Genomic DNA, 17,649 nt, shown 5'->3' on the forward strand with positions numbered 1-17,649 from the left:
GCCGACATTAACCATGTGGGTTAAATAATGTGTTACTTTGATAGATTGGACTTTTATGGATGCAGTGATGCTAAATATGCCTTTGAGTTTTTTTTGTTTTAATTTTTTAATTAAAAACATGGGACAAAGTTTTTTTTTAGCTTTCAATACTTTTTATTTTTATAAAAATTAATACAACTTTTTAAAACACATTTGCATAGTACCCATAGAGGACTTAAAGGGGTTGTCCCGCGAAACAAAGTGGGGGTATACACTTCTGTATGGCCATATTAATGCACTTTGTAATGTACATTGTGCATTAATTATGAGCCATACAGAAGTTATTCACTTACCTGTTCCGTTGCTAGCGTCCTCGTCTCCATGGTGCCGTCTAATCTTCAGCGTCTAATCACCCGATTAGACGCGCTTGCGCAGTCCGGTCTTCTTCTTTTCTGAATGGGGCCGCTCGTGCCGGAGAGCGGCTCCTCGTAGCTCCGCCCCGTCACGTGCCGATTCCAGCCAATCAGGAGGCTGGAATCGGCAATGGACCGCACAGAAGCCCTGCGGTCCACCGAGGGTGAAGATCCCGGCGGCCATCTTCACCAGGTAAGTAAGAAGTCACCGGAGCGCGGGGATTCAGGTAAGTACTGTGCGTTTTTTTTTTTTAAGTCCCTGCATCGGGTTTGTCTCGCGCCGAACGGGGGGGGCTATTGAAAAAAAAAAAACCCGTTTCGGCGCGGGACAACCCCTTTAAATTTGTGGTTGTTTGATCGCTCATTGCATTATGCCGTGTTCTTACAGGCCGTCCATCAAGCCACGCCACGGGCATGGCTTGATAGACAATCAGCAATGACATCCCTTTCAGAAAACTGGAAGAATGAGACTTTAAATGCCGCTGTTAAAAATGACAGTGACATTTAAAAGGTTAAGAGCTGTGATGAGCGTTAACGCTGATCACAGCTGTTGCAGGCTGGTGTCAGCAATCAAAAATAGTGGCACTCGCATTCTATGGAGCAGCATCAGCTTCTTATTCCGGAATGTAAATGTAGGTCTTGTGTCATTAGTATGCAAGTTCCTGTTTAAGAGCCAAAAAATAAAGCTATTGTTTGCACTGTTTGCTTTCAATGTAGATATATTGACACTATTCCACAGGAGGATTTCCTCAATATAGACCTGGGCAAGCTTCAAAGAGCAACTGAGCAGCATTTATTTACAAAGTTCTGGGAGAAGTGGGAAAATGGAAAAAGAAAGCCTGGAAATCTGTCTTTCAAAGATCTGACAAAACCTGAGGAGGTAGGATTTTACAACTATTCAAAATGTGAGTTTTCTGCCCGAAATTATGCCACAAAAGCGTTTTACATGTTTTTGCACCACATTTTCTATGTGTTTTTATAGACTTTCAGACAGTTTTTCTGACTTATACGGTGGAGGGGCGTGACTTAAATTATGTAAAAAATTGCACCAAAATTTTTTGAAATTTTTAATGTAAACTGCACCAACTAATAGGTGCTCTGAACGTAGAAAAGGTGACAGATTTATCATTCAGCAGATCCACTGTGATAAATCTGGCACATTTTGAGTTTGCATTGTCTAACATTTAGAAAGTATTAGTAAATAATCCCCTATAAGTATATAATGACATTACATACGACTATATAGTGAGACTCCAGGTAGAAGAGCTCTCAGAGTGTTATCACGCAGGACAAAATAGGACATAACACAGATGTGGATTTTGTCAACTAGCGCATATTTTGTTGCGTTATTTGCAGAATGCGTTCTGCGGAATGTTGTGCCAAATTTCTTGCATTCTTTTCTGCAAACTTTAGGTTGCGTATATTGCATCTTCTATATGTTAGAAATCTGCATGACATTCTTAATTCCACAGCAGAAAGCTTTTCTGCTGTTGAATTGAATCTTGCGGTTTTGAATTAAAGAAGCGCGGATTTTAACAGGTATGGAATTCAAGCCCCATACGGAAAGCATTGTGGTGCAGAAATGTCCACTCGGATGAATTCCGTCCTGTGTGAAAGCACCCTAAAGGTCTTTTCATATACCACAAACTTGTTGCTGGAATTTTTGTGCCTATCCCATTCAGTTGAACTAACTAACATGCAGTAAACCATTAGCATGGTGCAAAATAACATTGTTATGGTAAATTACTGATAGCAAAAGGAGAATATAAATCCTAAAGACTGTTTTCACACAGCAGAAAAAATTGCGCAAGATTTTGTGCATTGCGAGATGCCAAAATCTCACACGAATATGAACCCCATTCTTTTAAATGGGGTCATATACATGAGCAATCTTTTTTCCCCAGATCACGGTGCGGGAAAAAATTGCTGGATGTCCTATCTTTGGTTGTTCCATCGGAACACATTACCAATTGTTTTCAATAGGGCCGGAAAACACATTGCACAGCGTGCGATGTGCATGCGAGTGCGATTTTTCCCAGTGAAAACAATGGAAAACACTTGCCAATTCTCTCGCCAGAGGATCACAACTTTCCTGAAGTGATGCGAGCATTTTTGACACAAAAACGCCTCGCATTGGCGGGCATATTATTGGGCTAAGTTTCACGGTCCCAAATCGCTCTCGCCCTTGTAAAATTAGCCTTATGGCCAGTGAGTAACTTTTTCATGTGCTTGAAAAATTTCAAGTAAAAAGTTATGGTAAGTAAAGAAATGGTAACATGGTAGACCTGGTTAAATTATAATTTTACAATGTATCTTTAATTATAGTAATTTAACATACAGTATATAAAAAATATTTGTTGGGAATACCCTTTTGGATTTATTCCTTTTAATCTCATGGCCAGAGAATAGATTTTATGCACATCAAAATTTTAAATAAAAAGTAATGATAAGTAATGAAAAGAGAACATGTTAACCTTACAACTGAATGTGGCTGTATACCCTAAGGCAGGCTCTTCACTGATTTCAGCACTTAATAGCCCCACATACTCCTGCAATCTGACCATTAGTTTTAGTTCTCTAGTAAATTGTCAGGTATGCAGTGTCTACCACTCAGAGTCAGTGGCTGAGGTGACAGTTCACCAGTGGAGACCAGCCACATGACAATATAGTAGATATGAGGCCAGTTTCTGTTGTGTGGGGACGTAATAGGTCCTCTTTAAAGCAAATCTGGGATGTCCCCACAGCACCATAGACTAAGTTATGGGGCTGTTAGAGAAGGTGAAAGGTTGCGGGTGATGTATTTTTTATACTCGCCTGCTCTCACGATCCAGAACTGTCCTGTTAGGTTGTGTTGCTGGGACCTGTAGTACTATGGTTTCTAGCAGCACAAGCCCACAGGTGCAGCATGATTGTGCTGGCTGGGTGTGGTGATCTCCTGCTAGCCAATCCTCTGGGTCTTTGCTCACATATAAACCCAGCTCCTGTTAGTGTCTGTTTGGTGTCCAGAGTGAGCAGTCATGTATCCTTGTGTGTTGCAGCTTGTAGCGTGTTTGGTATGTTGTTGGTTCATGTTCGTTTGTACGTTTATTTTCTGTCAGTTTTATGTCAGTTTGTCCTGCTGAGTTTGTTTGCTATTTCTGCACTAGGGTGTCCCTTAGGGTCCTCTAGTAGATGTGTCTTGCTAGTATAGGGACCGCAAGACACGAGGAGCCTTGTCGTGGCTTTGCGGCTTAAGTTCATTGGCCAATGTACGAACCAATACCTCTTACTTTTATAACTATATCATCTGCTTATGTGTACAAATATGCAAGGTCAGTGTTTTGGTCATTTGTCAGTCCCTATGTTATGTCTGTCAGTAAGTCCAGTCCGCAGAATACAGTGCTCTGTCCAGTTGGTGTTTCCGTCAGCATGTCCAGTCTGAATTCCGTTTTAGGTCCCTGTGTTTGTGATATCCCTGTTCTTTGGGCACGTTCCTGTGGGCTCTGTGCTTATCTGCCCATGCGAACAGAACATGTCCTCCTCTGAAGTCCCGGCGGTGCATGAAAATCTGACTCTTTTCAAAGTCCCGTGTATGCGATCTCTTATACAAGTTTGTGGGAGAGCGCATGCACGGGAATTTGAAAAAAGTCAGATTTTTTACCTTTGTTTTCCAGTTTCAGGGCCCGTAACACTTGCAATCGGTAGGGATAACATTGCAAACATTTGCGCAGAATCTTCCACATATTCTGCTGCGAGATGTCTAATTCTTTGATGGCTCTCATTATGGATTTCTGAGGACGTTATGTGAAACTTGCACGGACCTGCTCCACTGTTTTCATACATACTTGTGGACGGCTTGATGATATTCACTTACAGATGCAATCTTTTTCCTTAAAAGTTAAGTATCACTTACGAATTGTGTGCCCGGCTGGGTTGGTCTTCACCAATCTTTGTTCGACAATGATATTGCACATTAACCCCTTAACGACCAGCCCATAGTGTTTTTACGTCCTCCCGAAGTGGGCTTTATTCTCTGAGGACGTAAAAACATGCTTCCTGCAGAGAATAATGCCCCTCGGGCTGTGGACGTGACAGCTCCATGCTGTTGGTGTCCGCAGGTAGCTGACAGCATGGAGCTGTCATCCCGGGCTGTTCGGAGCCCCCCCCCGGCATTGCGATCGGCGCTATGCAATGGATAGCGCCGATCGCAAAAAAGTAAATAAAAGTGCAATAAAAGTTAAAGATTCAGCTGCTCTGATGGATCGGATCCATCGGAGCAGCTGAAATTACTCACCGATGTCCGCCGCACGACTCCCAGCTGTCCCGATGCTCCGGGCGCCGTAGCCGTCCTTCTGCGCATGCGCGCCAGGCGGCATTACGTCAGCCGCATGCGCAGAAGGCCCGGCGGCGCGGGAGACTTAAAATCTCCTGGCTCCCGGCTCCTGTAGGTAGCCGGGAGGCAGGAGATGTCAGCGGGGACTGCGGTGAGCGGTCCCCGGTACCGCGATCACCGTTATACAACGGATAACGACGATCGCGGAAAAGTGAAAAAAAGTGTAAAAAAAGAAAAGTTTCACCTCCCCTCATGGATCGGATCCATGAGGGGAGGTGAAAATACTCACCTCAGGTCCGCCGATGTCCTCCGGCCGGTGTCGGGACCCCCCGCTGGCTTCTGCGATGTGCTGATGCGGCGCGCATGCGCAGAAGCCGGCGAGTCCGGCAAATTCAAAATCTCCCTGCACCCGGCTGTCACAGATAGCCGAGTGCAGGGAGATATGACTGGGGACCACTGTATGCGGTTTCCAGTCATATGATCACCGTTATCCATTAGATAACGGTGATCATATAAAGTTAAAAAGTTAAAAAAAAAAAAAGTTAAACGTAAAAAAAAGTTTAAAAAGTTAAAGTTTCATCTCCCCTTATGGATCGTATCCGTAAGGGGGGATGAAATTACGTACCCAAGGTCCCGGATTTGTTCCCTGTGGGATGTTGATCCGTGGATCTTACCCCAACTTCGGCGCATGCGCCTGTCAGCATGATGGCGGACGCATGTGCAAAAGTGAAAGATTGCCCAAGAAATATAAAATCTCCCTGCTGCTGGCTACAAAAGGTAGCCAAGAGCCTGGAGATGTCACGGGGAGCCGCGGTATGCGGTTACTGGTCACGTGATCGCCGTTATCCAATGCATAATGGCGATCACGTAAAAGTTCTTTAAAAAGGGGCAGTTTCATTTCCCCTCACCGATGCGATCGGTTGGGGGAGATGAAACATCTTCTCCGAGGCTTCCGCATTTGAATCCAGATGCGATTATCCTCCATGGACCCTTCCGGCTGCTGCGCATGCGCCCGCCGGCAAAATGCCGGACACATTCGCAGGAGCCGGGTAGCCCAGGAAATTTTAAATCTCCTTGCTCCCAGCGACCAACGGTTGCTGAGTGCTTGGAGCAGTGACCGGTGGCCTCGCTGAGCGGTCCCCGGTCACATGATAAAGTAGCGAACTAACATTAGGCCGGTCACACATGACCGGAGAGGAATTACAGGTTCTGCATGCGCTTGATCAGCGGTAATCCACGGATCAATCGCATGCATTGGATTACACAATTCCCCCAATTAGCGGGTCAGAATTACGTAATCCACTCGCAGAAACAGAACATGGCATGCTATATTTTACCACGAATATCTGCGACCTAGAGCCCTTTGTGCTCTATGACCGCGGATATACCCGCAGCCCATATGCAAACACATTGTGTACGGGCTGCGGGTACCCGAGTCATCTCTAAGCAACGTCGCGGGAAATGCAAACAAAAAAACGCCTGTGTGAGTAGGCAGTTATGCGCAGTACATTACGCAACCGTACGCAGGGTCACAGCCGGGCTCACAGCTGGAATCCGCTGCAGGCCTCGGCAAGCGGATTCCTCCTACGGCTACGTGAGCCCGGCGTTATTCAGACCGCTACCTGTAATCTGTAATTTACAAGAAGCCCCGGGAACGTTCGTCTTCCTGCAGTTCCAGGAGCAGCTTGTGGAGCGCCTTCTCTGTGAGACCGCTGCACCGCAGCAAGATTACAAAGCCTCACAGCGCCACTTTCTACACCCCATCCCCGCCGCTGAGGTTACGAAATACTCCCGAAAATACATGAGAGGAGGGGGGGGGGGATACCCGGTTTTCTTGCCCCATGTGCCCAGCCCAACCAGCCTCCGTAATTACCCCTGTCTTCGGACATAAAACGCAGTTTATATTATTACCTTTATCTAATATTTAGGGAATGCCAAAAAATGGGGATGGCGGGGGGGGGGGGGGGGGGAATATTTTTAGGAAGTCAAATTTTTTTCCGTATAAGTGGGCAATGGGGCCTGGAATTTATTCAGTTCTGCCCTGAATTCCAGCGGGCATTCCCTCCATTATGGGCCTAGCCATGTGTCCTGTAAGTAGATTAGGGCCACAATGGGTATGTTTCTGAACAGGGGACAAGCAGGGGTATCCATTTTGGGGTGAAAGTCTTCATTCCTATGTACACTGTACAAAAAAAACAGTTTTTAAATTGACAAAATTGCCAAACAAATGAAAATCGTAATTTTTTCCTTTTGCTTTGCTTAGATTCATTCAAATACTTTGGGGTCAAAATATGCAGTACACCCCTAGATGAATTTGTTAAGGGGTCTAGTTTTTAAAATGGGGTCATTTGTGGGGGTTCTCTATCGGTTTGGACGCTCAATGGCTCTACATGTGGGCAATGGGGACTGGAATTTATTCCGTTGTACCCTGAAATCCAACGGGTGCTCCTTCCATTATAGGCCTAGCTATGTTTCCTTTAAGTAGATTAGGGCCACAGTGGGTATGTTTCTGAACACGGGACAAATGGGGGTATCCATTTTGGGGCGAAAGTCTTCATTCCTATGTACACTTTCCAAAAAAAACAGTTTTTAAATTGACACAATTGCCAAAAAAATGAAAATCGTAATTTTTTCCTTCTGCTTGGCTTAGATTCATTCAAAAACTGTGAAGTCAAAAAAGTCATCATACCCCTAGATAAATTCGTTAGGGGGTCTACTTTTCAAAATGGGGTCACTTGTGGGGGTTCTCCATCGTTTTGGTCACTCAATGGCTCTACAAGTGGGCAATGGGGACTAAATCTCCTTCAAGCAAAATTTCTGTTCCGAAAGCCACCGCTTGCTCCTTTCATTTTGGGCCCCATTGTGCATCCAGACATATGATTAGGGCCACAATGGGTATGTTTCTGAGCACGGGAGAAACAGGGGTACCCATTTTGGGGTGCAAGTCTTCATTCATATATGTGCTGTACAAAAAAACTGCTTTTAAAATGACAGAATTACCAAAAAAATGAAAATTTTAATTTTTTTCCTTCGGCTTGGCTTAGATTCATTCAAAAACTGTGAAGTCAAAAAAGTCATCGTACCCCTAGATAAATTCGTTAAGGGGTCTACTTTTCAAAATGGGGTCACTTGTGGGGGTTCTCCATAGTTTTGGTCACTCAATGGCTCTACAAGTGGGCAATGGGGCCTAAATCTCCTTCAAGCAAAATTTCTGTTCCGAAAGCCACCGATTGCTCCTTTCATTTTGGGCCCCATTGTGCATCCAAACGTAAGATTAGGGCCACAATGGGTATGTTTCTGAGCACGGGACAAACAGGGGTATCCATTCTGGGGTGCAAATCCTAATTTTCATGTGTACTATAGAAAAAAGTCCTGTCTTTAAAATGACATATTTGCAAAAATATGAAATTTTTGTTTGTCTCTTCTAAATTGCATTGACTCCTGAAAAAAAACTGTGGGGTTAAAATGCTCATGACAACCCTAAGTGAATACGTTAAAGGGTGTAGTTTTTAAAATGGGGTCAATTGTGGGGGTATCTATCATTTTGACTCCTATGAGCCTTTCCAATCTTGGATTGGTGTAGGAAAACAAAGTGTTCCTCAAAATGCTGAAAAGTAATGTTACATTTGTACGTCTCCTAAATGGTTAAAAAAAACCCGAAAGTTTTTCCAATGTGCGCCCAAAATAAAGTAAACGGATGGAAATATAAATCTTAGCAAAAATTTCTATATTATGTTTGCACATATTTGAGATATTGCAGTTGGAAATGTGAAAAAATGCCGATTTTTTTTCAAAATTTTCCCAATTTTGGCGCTTTTAATAAATAAACACAAATTCTATCGGTCTTTTTTTTCCACCTAAATGAAGTACAACATGTGGCGATAAAACAATGTCAGAATCGCTTGGATATGCAAAACCTTTCTGGTCTTTTTCCATGCTAAAGTGACACGTGTCAGATTTGCAAAATTTGGCCTGGTCATTAAGGCGTAAACAGGCTTGGTCACTAAGGGGTTAATAACCGGATGGTAAGTGTGAAAACCAAGGACACAAACCTCGCGTCTCATATCACTCTAGTAATGACTACGGCAGAATGAAACTTTTTCGGTCCCATTTAGCAAAACTGTCTAACAGTAAGACTGTCCTTGTGTCCTACAGCAATTAGTCACAGTGCAGCTTTCATTTCTCAAGATGCTGAGGTAAAATAAAAGCTGCTCTGTGATCGGTTGCTATGGACAACAAGGACAGTCTTACAAATACACATTTTTGAGTTTCTGTTTCCATTGATATCCAATTTATGTATCTGAGTGTCATTAAAGTTATGAGGGTTTCAAATCAGGAAGATCATTTGTATTAACCTTGTATAAGATATACTGTTCATCTAATGGTGTACACTAAAATACATCAAAGTACTAATGACCACTTGTCCAATGACTGGAAATTAAAAGCAAAGCCAGACTCCATGCACAGGGTGCTGTTTCAGGGTATTTGCCCTTCATCAGTGTAGTAGGAGTCTGGCAGATACCCTGAAACAGCACCCTGTGCATAGTCTGGCTTTGCTTTTAATTCCCAGTCATTGTTACAAGGCTTGTATAAAAAGTCTCACTTTGGCTTGAAGAAATGCTGCCTTCCAATAGGTGGCGCTGTGGAGGTATTATTCCATCTCCCTTCCATTTGCAAGTGTCAAAGAGGCATAATCCATAGTTTAAACTGACGGAAAAATTTGGGCAAGAAAATCTTAGTAACAATAATAATGAATAAGGGCCAATGGATATAGATGTAAAAGCCATCTGTTTAAGACAGTACAAGTGTACCATAGTTAACATAACAAAGCCCAAATAAGTCTCTTGGGAGAAAAACAGATTTGCAATATTTCCCCATTAGGCCTCATGCACATGGTCGGGTCGGATTCCGACTGCGAGATTGCCCCTGCAGTTACCTCTCGCTTATCCGTCTGGCGTCTTCTCTCTCTGCTCTGCAGTGTGTCGGCTGGCGCACAGCCGGGCATGCACAGAGCAGAGCCGGCGCGAGGCTCGCACAGAAATAGGACATGCCGCGACTTTGCTACCATGCAGATTTTCCGCGATCAAAACTGCGTCTGTCTGCAAAGGATTGTGTGCACACATGCAATCCTATGGTAGCATGCAACGGCGGAAATTCCACGCGGAGTCTCGCTGTAGAATTTCCGTCCGTGGGCATTGGGCCTTAGGTGGATAGTAGGGCAATATGACTGAATTCTACTACACTAATCCTTGTTTTTATGCAGCAGACACATAATATTTAAAGTAAACATGTCACATGGAAGTCTACTTTGTCATAGTGGAAATTTAAACTTTTTATCCTGTGTTTCCCAGGATGCAGATGGCCTTTACTACTACACCCCAGCATCTAAAACTGCATAATAACTCAGTTGGAAAAATTTTAATGACCTATAAGATGTAATAAGCATTCTCAATGCATGTTTAACATGTGTTTACCATGTGTGCATATGTTTTCGGTTGAGTGTTATTTCATACTTGTATAATCAGTGCTGGTGCTCTGGATTCCCATGAGGGTTGTAGGATGTGTATAAAGAACTCCTTTATGTGCTACATCATCCAAAAAAATAGGAATGGACAGTAATGTCATTGTAATCTGCACTAATGGAACATGTATTATATATAACCAAAATTAAAGATCACACTGATAATGCACCATAGTAGTGAGTTAATACACTCAGCAATATTAAAGTGTTGTCCTGCCAGTTCTCATTATTAGGTCTCCTGCTTCAGATTTTTGGGGTTTTGTGCAGTGGCCTTGGCAACTTTATAGCCCAGTGTGCTACCTGCATCTCCCCATGCCTGATGTCAGATTGCATGAACAATCGCAAGTGATACCTTAAATCGATGAAAATGGGATGTATAATAAAAGTCCAAACATCCTGTGAAATTTATGATCATTATATACATACGAGCGTGTGCTGGTGCGTACATAGGTCTGCACAAAACCAAATGCAGGTGCGGGCAGATATAAGCCCTTCCCTGAAAATCATTCCTATCATCAGGTGAAAAAAAGATTAAAAAAAAAATATATATATATATATAAAATATACACACAGACTTGCCTCTCCACCGCTGCAGGGGCTCAGGCGTGTCTAGCCTCTTCAGTCCCGTTATTGTAATGAAGTTCTTTTAGCAAGTGGGGATTTAAAATCCCTGCCTGCTGAAAGGGCTGTGTCTCAGCACTCAGCCAATCACAGGCAGCGCTCAGCCATTCATTGAATGACAGCTGAGTGCTGCCTGTGATTGGTCACAGCGCTCAGCCAATCACAGGCAGCGCTCGGCCGTTCATTGAATTCGTTGACCGCCTTAGCCCTGGTAGCAGCGGAGAGGTAAGTATGTATTTTTCACTACATTGCTAGGATTGATTTTTATATTTAAAGCCCTTCCCTAAAAATTATTGCGGGGGTGCCGGCATTCTATTGCTTTTAATGGCCAGTGGCCCCATTGAAAAAAATCGGAGAGCTTTGCGATCATCTGCCACAGCTGTGGCAGGGGGTTCTTCACTCCCCGCGTTGAGTCCTCTTGTCACTGAACACTGTGACATTGCTGTTACATTGTTCAGTGACAAGGGGACTCCCCACGGGTAATATTGACACGCAGCACGGACCTATGCGGTGTATGCATACCCTTTTTTTTTTACAGGTGCGCGCGTTTGCATGCCTGTAAAACACGGACATGTGAACACACCATAGGGAACTAATGGTTCTGATAGACGCGTGTTTATGTGCACACGTATGTACGCACATAAACACACCCTTAACATGGCAGATTTTTACAAAAAAGGCCCCTTTAAATGACAAATAATTGACTGACCAAGCATTCACGTGAATGCTCATTCTCCATCATTGTTTCATGTAAAACAGGGAATTGATCAGCAAATAAAGGAGCAAACACTTTTATGCGGCGAAAAAAAATAATCGTAGTTGGCAGCACATGTAAAGAGAGGATGTAGTACTAACCATAATGAAAGTATATGAGAGATGAACGGTCATACTAATAATCATTTAGTCATCTATACAGTTTGCATCGGTCTGTGTGAAGGCCATTTAAATGAGTACTGATCAAATTACTCTGTCGATTGCCATTCGTCAATCTCAGCGATATCGCAGCTTTCTTCTGTGCAATATCACTGCATTTTCTCACGGCGATATCGCGATTTTGTGGCGCTACAAATTTATGGGACTTTGTAGCACTCTTTTCCGGGCTTTCAGGGGGTCTTGAAATATAATCCCTACCTCTAAAATAAGCCCTAGCTATATAAAAAAAAAACCAATACATTACCTAACAGGCGCTGTCGGCTCCGCCACACTTCTCCTTCGGTAGTTCCGCGGCACTTGTTTGTAGTTTTCAGGTACATTCAATGCGATGACTGTGATTGGTTCATCGAACGCTGCAGCGATTGGCTGAGCCGTGACGCTCGAGAATCAATCAGAGCCAGCCCTCCTGAAGGTGGGATTTTTGAACCCCCTGACCAGGAAGCAGTGGCTGAAGACTACAAACAAGTGCCACAGAACTGCCGGAGGAGAAGTACAGCAGAGCGGACAGAGCCTGTTAGGTAATGTATTGTTTTGTTTTGTTTTTTTAATGCAGCTAGGGCTTATTTAGGGACAAATAGTTGGACTTCCTACTGTAAAAGTTACATCGAACCGCACGAATAGCACAATTTTGTGGGATGTGATGCAACACAAAGGAAAGTTCCATAGGCAACATGGGCTACAAAACAGCAAATCGCAGCTGGATAGAGCATGCCGTGATTTTATTTCTCGTAATGTAGCAGCCTACAAAACATCACTAATGTGAAGGAACCCATTGAAAAGCATGGGCTCTACATACATGAGATTTGTAGCACTGTCACATCACAAGAAAAACGCACGATTTTTGTCGCCCATGTGCAAGCGGCCTTATAGTGAGTTAAATGGCTTGCGACTTTTCAAACAAATTTGCTGATGTTCTACCTAATATGATAATAAGAAGAAAGTGCAAATCACTTTATTCATGTGAGTGATGTTATTCTGCTGAAAAATCCATCTAAAGTTGCTAGCCACTGAGGGTCTCACTTTCTTCTACGTTGCTGTCCACTCCCTGTTGTCAAGTGAAGTCTGTCTCTAGTATAGACAAAAGTGGAGGTGGCTATTCTCTCATAGACGTCTATAGAGAGAGGGAGGGGGAGAAGAAGTGAGGGAGAAGTGCACACAGTCCTGCTGCAGCAGCTAACAAGTGTTTACTGTCCTAGAACTACTGAAATCACATCTACCCTGCTCAGTACTGCTGTACAGTGCCCTTCATGGTGCTATTACTTATGAGGGTGTGCTAGAGACAGATAGAGAAGATATTCTGCTCTTCCCTGTGCACAGTGTCTAACCGCTCAGGGACAATTGAAATTCAGAGATGCTGATTCCAGAGAGAGAAAACTAGTGAAAAATGCCACGTGCAAGTCATATGATGCCCAGAAATACCATTAGGGCTTGTTCATATTAGCATGGTGTGTTTTTATTTTCTGCTCAGTTATGTGTGCAGCAAAAATAGAATCCACTAGCCAAAAGGATCTGAATGCGACAAATAGACCCCACTGATTATAATGGAGCCTGTTTGCTTTCAGTCTTCCTGTATTTCATTTTACAGTACAGCAGTATTTCAACCTGTGTTTTAATAGAATTCAGCAGATGAATCTCCGAGCGGAGCTCTAAACATTCATGTAAATGAAGCACTATATCTCACGTGCGTACATTCTCAAAAGTCACTTAAAACGACAAGTATAATTTAAGAGAACCTGTCATCACCTATTATGAACACGACAAAGTAAGTTATGGTGCTCATAGGACGGGTCCAAGGAGTCCGGAGTTGTGAAATGTGCATTGCATACTAAAAGTACCTTTACATGCTACAACTGTTGGGCACATAAGCTCCCGACAGCCATCCCAGTAATTATTGCTCCTTGCTTTCACACAGGAGTGATAGTCTGTCAGAGAATGAGGATGGAGCGAGCTGCAGATCTTTTCAAGCTGCCTGCCTTCATTCACTGCAAACAGACAGTCTCTCAAAGATTGATCAACTCCTGTTTACACTTATTGAGAAGTTACTCAATAGTTCAGCTTGCTGAAACAGAACGACTAGCGACATACTGAGCAACTGCTCGCTAAGTGCCCTGTCAGGTCCGTGCGTACATTAGCCGATGGTTACTCATAATCGCTCTTTTGAACAATTATTGGTGACTATCAGCCTGTGCAAAGGTACCTATAGTCAGCTCTTCATTCCCGAGCTGTTGCGCAGGGAAGTTGGCACTTGGTCTGTAGGCATGACTCTCTTCTTCATTGTGCACAAGCACACAGACTGTTCTCTATGGGAGTGTGCGCACTGACTGAAGAAAAGAGTCTTGCTCACAGACGTAACCCTAATTTCTACAGCTGACAATGCGGGAACAATGTGCCAGGTAAATATAAGAAGTACACTCCCGGACTCCTTGGGACCTGTCCTATGAGTACAATAGCTTAGCTTATGATGCTTATGGGTAATGACAAGTTCATTATAAAGCTTTACGAAAGGTTGCAAGCTGTATGTATATGTGTTATTTCAAGTTTTGGGGTTTCTTTTTTATAGACTAGGGACACCTTGGTCGCAGTATGTACATGTTGAATAAAAAAAGAGTAAAAATACAAAAGGTGCAAGCAGGCAAAACTTGAACTGTTTCATTCATTCATTCATTCATTCATTCATTCATTCATGTCTAGTCATTATACTACACAATAAAGCACTAGAATCAGTACTTCAAATGTTCTTTCCATATTTTCTGCATCGCTACTTGCAAAAGTTTGAAGAGATTTTCTGCGACTCCAATACTGATGACCTAACCTCTGACTGTAGATGATTGGAATCCCTATTCCTCTGATAATTGGTAGTCCTGGAAGTGGAACCTACACCGATTAGATATTTATCGCATATATTTTTTAAATATCATAAATGTCTCAGATGGGAATTCTTTATATTTTATGCTGGCCATTGTCAATGTGGCTCTCGGACCAGAAAAGGTTGCACACCCCTGGTTTATAGGGAACCTGTCAGCAGGTTTGACCCTTTTAAAACAGTGGCAGCATGTCATCAGTCATAAGGATAACTTTCTAAACATGTATACATTATGCCCCACTAGTCTATTATACCTTTGGAAAGTAACTTTTTAAACATTTTGCACCGTATGCAAATTAGGTGAACGGTTCAGTGGGACGACTGATTAAGCTCCTCTGTGCATGTGTTGACTCACTTTGACTTCCAGGATGTCGGCATCTACACTAGCTTGTGGATGACATAAGCAACAACATCCACTTCACTTAGAGAGGAGGGGGGCTTGATTACATTAAAGATTGCGGGCAACTGTAATAGTCAAGCAGTTTTAAGCTAGGGCAGGGCTTAATAGCCATCAATTAAAAGTACTATATACTATGATATAATCAGTCAAATGATTGTAAGTTCCAGTCCTATAGCAAGGCTAATTGCACTGGTCAACACTGAAATTGTTACTGACTTAAAAAGGTCTAATCTGTAGTGTCTTGGTGCGCTGAACACAAATATGACCATGAAAATTTTTATTGGCTCTCTTTTGAAGCTATTTCAATAGTTCATTTTCTCTGTTTTAGCATGTAAACTTATCCAGTTGGACTGTAATAACATCATTACAGTTTCAATAACTTAAAGCAGCTACTGAATTCCATTGAGCATAACAAATACAGCTGGCACCTTTGTGGTGATTTGAAGGTAGTTGCCCTTTTAATGGGACTGCAGCAGGAATATACAAAATACATGTGTTTCTTATGTGAGTATGATAGCCGAGCAAGGGAATTGCACTACTTGTGGTAGGAATGGACTCGTAGACAAAATGTAGCAGTTGGAGAGAAGAATATCCATCACCCAGTTCTGGTCGAGGCTCACAAAATCCTGCTACCACCCCTTCACATCAAACTAGATTTGATGAAGAACTTTGTAAAAGCCATAGCTTGGACTTCACCAGCTTTCCGATACCTTCATGAAAAATTCCCTCGATTCGACACGAGGCAAAGATTAAAGAGGGAGTTTTTGTGGGTCCTTAGATTCGAGAGCACTTCAAAAAATGACCGGTTCAAAAACTTGCTGTAGGGTAATGCGAAACAAGAATGTAATGCTTTTCACCTAGTGTCTACAAACTTTCTTGTGAATGTTAGGGCAGAAAACTACAAGGAACTAGTACAAAATGAATGAAATCGCATTAAGGCCTCAGTCAGGCGGGCGTTTTTTCGCGCGATATGCGCATGCGATCTGCGCATATATAGAACCATTGCTTCACAATTCATGAATGGGTGAGTGAGAGCTGCCTCTGATTGGTGAGGGCTGTGACCAATCAGAGGCAGCCCATTCAGTATCCCCGGCTGCTGAATACTACACAGAGCAGTTCAGGAGAACTGCCGGCCGGCCGCGGCTGAACTCCGGCTGCAGGGACAAGGTGAGTATATATATATATATATATATATATATATATATATATATATTTTTTTTTTTATTTTTTTATTTTTACATTTTTGGATGTTTTTCTGGGAAGGGCTCATATTTCTAAGCCCTTCCCGAAAATTCATGCCGCGCTCGCCGGCAGCCCATTGCTTTCAATGGAGCCGGCAATACAATTTCAATGGGTTGGACAGCGCTCCTTTGATCGGGCCCGTTTCGCCGAAAACGCTGCTAGCTGCAGATTTTTCGGCGAATCGTCGGCCCCGGTCATGCGATTTGTGGATGCGCATCCGTCATGCGATCCGCAAATCGCGGCAAAAAACGGTTGTCTGACCGAGGCCTCATTTTGTGGGTAAATATGCAGCATATACGCAGGTCTCCTGCATATTTCCTGTGTATTTACACATACCCATTGATTTAAATTGGCTATTAAAGCACAAAGATAGGACATGCTGCATTCTTTTTCAATGGACTGTATTCGCTGCGTATTACATGCATAATAAGCTGTGCACTGTGTGAATGAGCCCTAATAGCATTTTAAAAATATTTAAATATTATATACCGTATATACTCGAGTATTAGCCGACCCGAGTATAAGCCGAGTCAATAAGTTTTACCACAAAAAAATGGTTAAACTTATTGACTCGAGTATAAGCCTAGCTATACTCAAGTATATACTAGGTAAAGAAAAAATGCAATACTCACCTACTAGCCGGCGTCTGTGTCCCCGGCGCGATGGTCTCCCTGCTGGTGCAGCAAGCTGCTTGAGAATTCTCCCCACTGTCATCTCCCTGCTCGGCTTTGAATTCCCCTGCCATCAGCGCTGTGTAAGTAAGCGCTGTGATTGGATCGAGCGCCACCCAATCACAACCGGCGCTCGATAAACCAATCACAGCCATTTAGTGATATCATCCACTGAATGGCTGTGAATGATTGAGCACCGGCTGTGATTGGCTGCGCTTACCTACACAGCGCTGATGGCAGGGGAATTCAAAGCTGAGCAGGGAGATGACAGCGGGGAGAATTCTCAAGCAGCTTGCCGCACCGCCGGGGAGACCATCGCGCCAGGGACACAGACGCAGGCTGGGAGGTGAGTATTGCGGGGTTTTTTTTTTACCTCACTCGAGTATAAGCCAAGGGGGGCTTTTTCAGCATAAAAAAATGTGCTGAAAAACTAGGCTTATACTCGAATATATATGGTAAATTAAATATTTAAAATATATATAAAAAAATAAAAATAATTAAAAAAATAAATATAAACCTTTCTCATTTTTTCCAATAGAAAAATCTAAACAATTAAAAAAAAGAAACACATTTGGTATCGCCGTGTTCATAAAACTTTTAACTATTAAAATGTCACACTTTTTATCCTACACAAATGAATGTTGTAAGAAAAAAAGCACAGTGCCAGAACTTGATTTTTGTCACATGCACTCCT

The 17,649-nt window shown here is 42.9% G+C and overlaps 1 protein-coding gene across 1 annotated transcript in view; it reads left to right on the forward strand.

Moving 5' to 3' along the window:
- Window positions 1-17,649, forward strand: part of LOC136612060 (leucine-rich repeat-containing protein 40-like) — a 76,759-nt gene that overhangs the window by 54,207 nt on the left and 4,903 nt on the right. Inside the window, exon 9 of the mRNA XM_066592140.1 lies at window positions 1,110-1,272. Coding sequence (XP_066448237.1) covers window positions 1,110-1,272 — 163 coding nt within the window. The remainder of the gene's footprint in view (window positions 1-1,109; window positions 1,273-17,649) is intronic.

Source organism: Eleutherodactylus coqui, chromosome 2, assembly GCF_035609145.1.
Source record: "Eleutherodactylus coqui strain aEleCoq1 chromosome 2, aEleCoq1.hap1, whole genome shotgun sequence".
NCBI classification, from domain to species: Eukaryota; Metazoa; Chordata; class Amphibia; order Anura; family Eleutherodactylidae; genus Eleutherodactylus; species Eleutherodactylus coqui.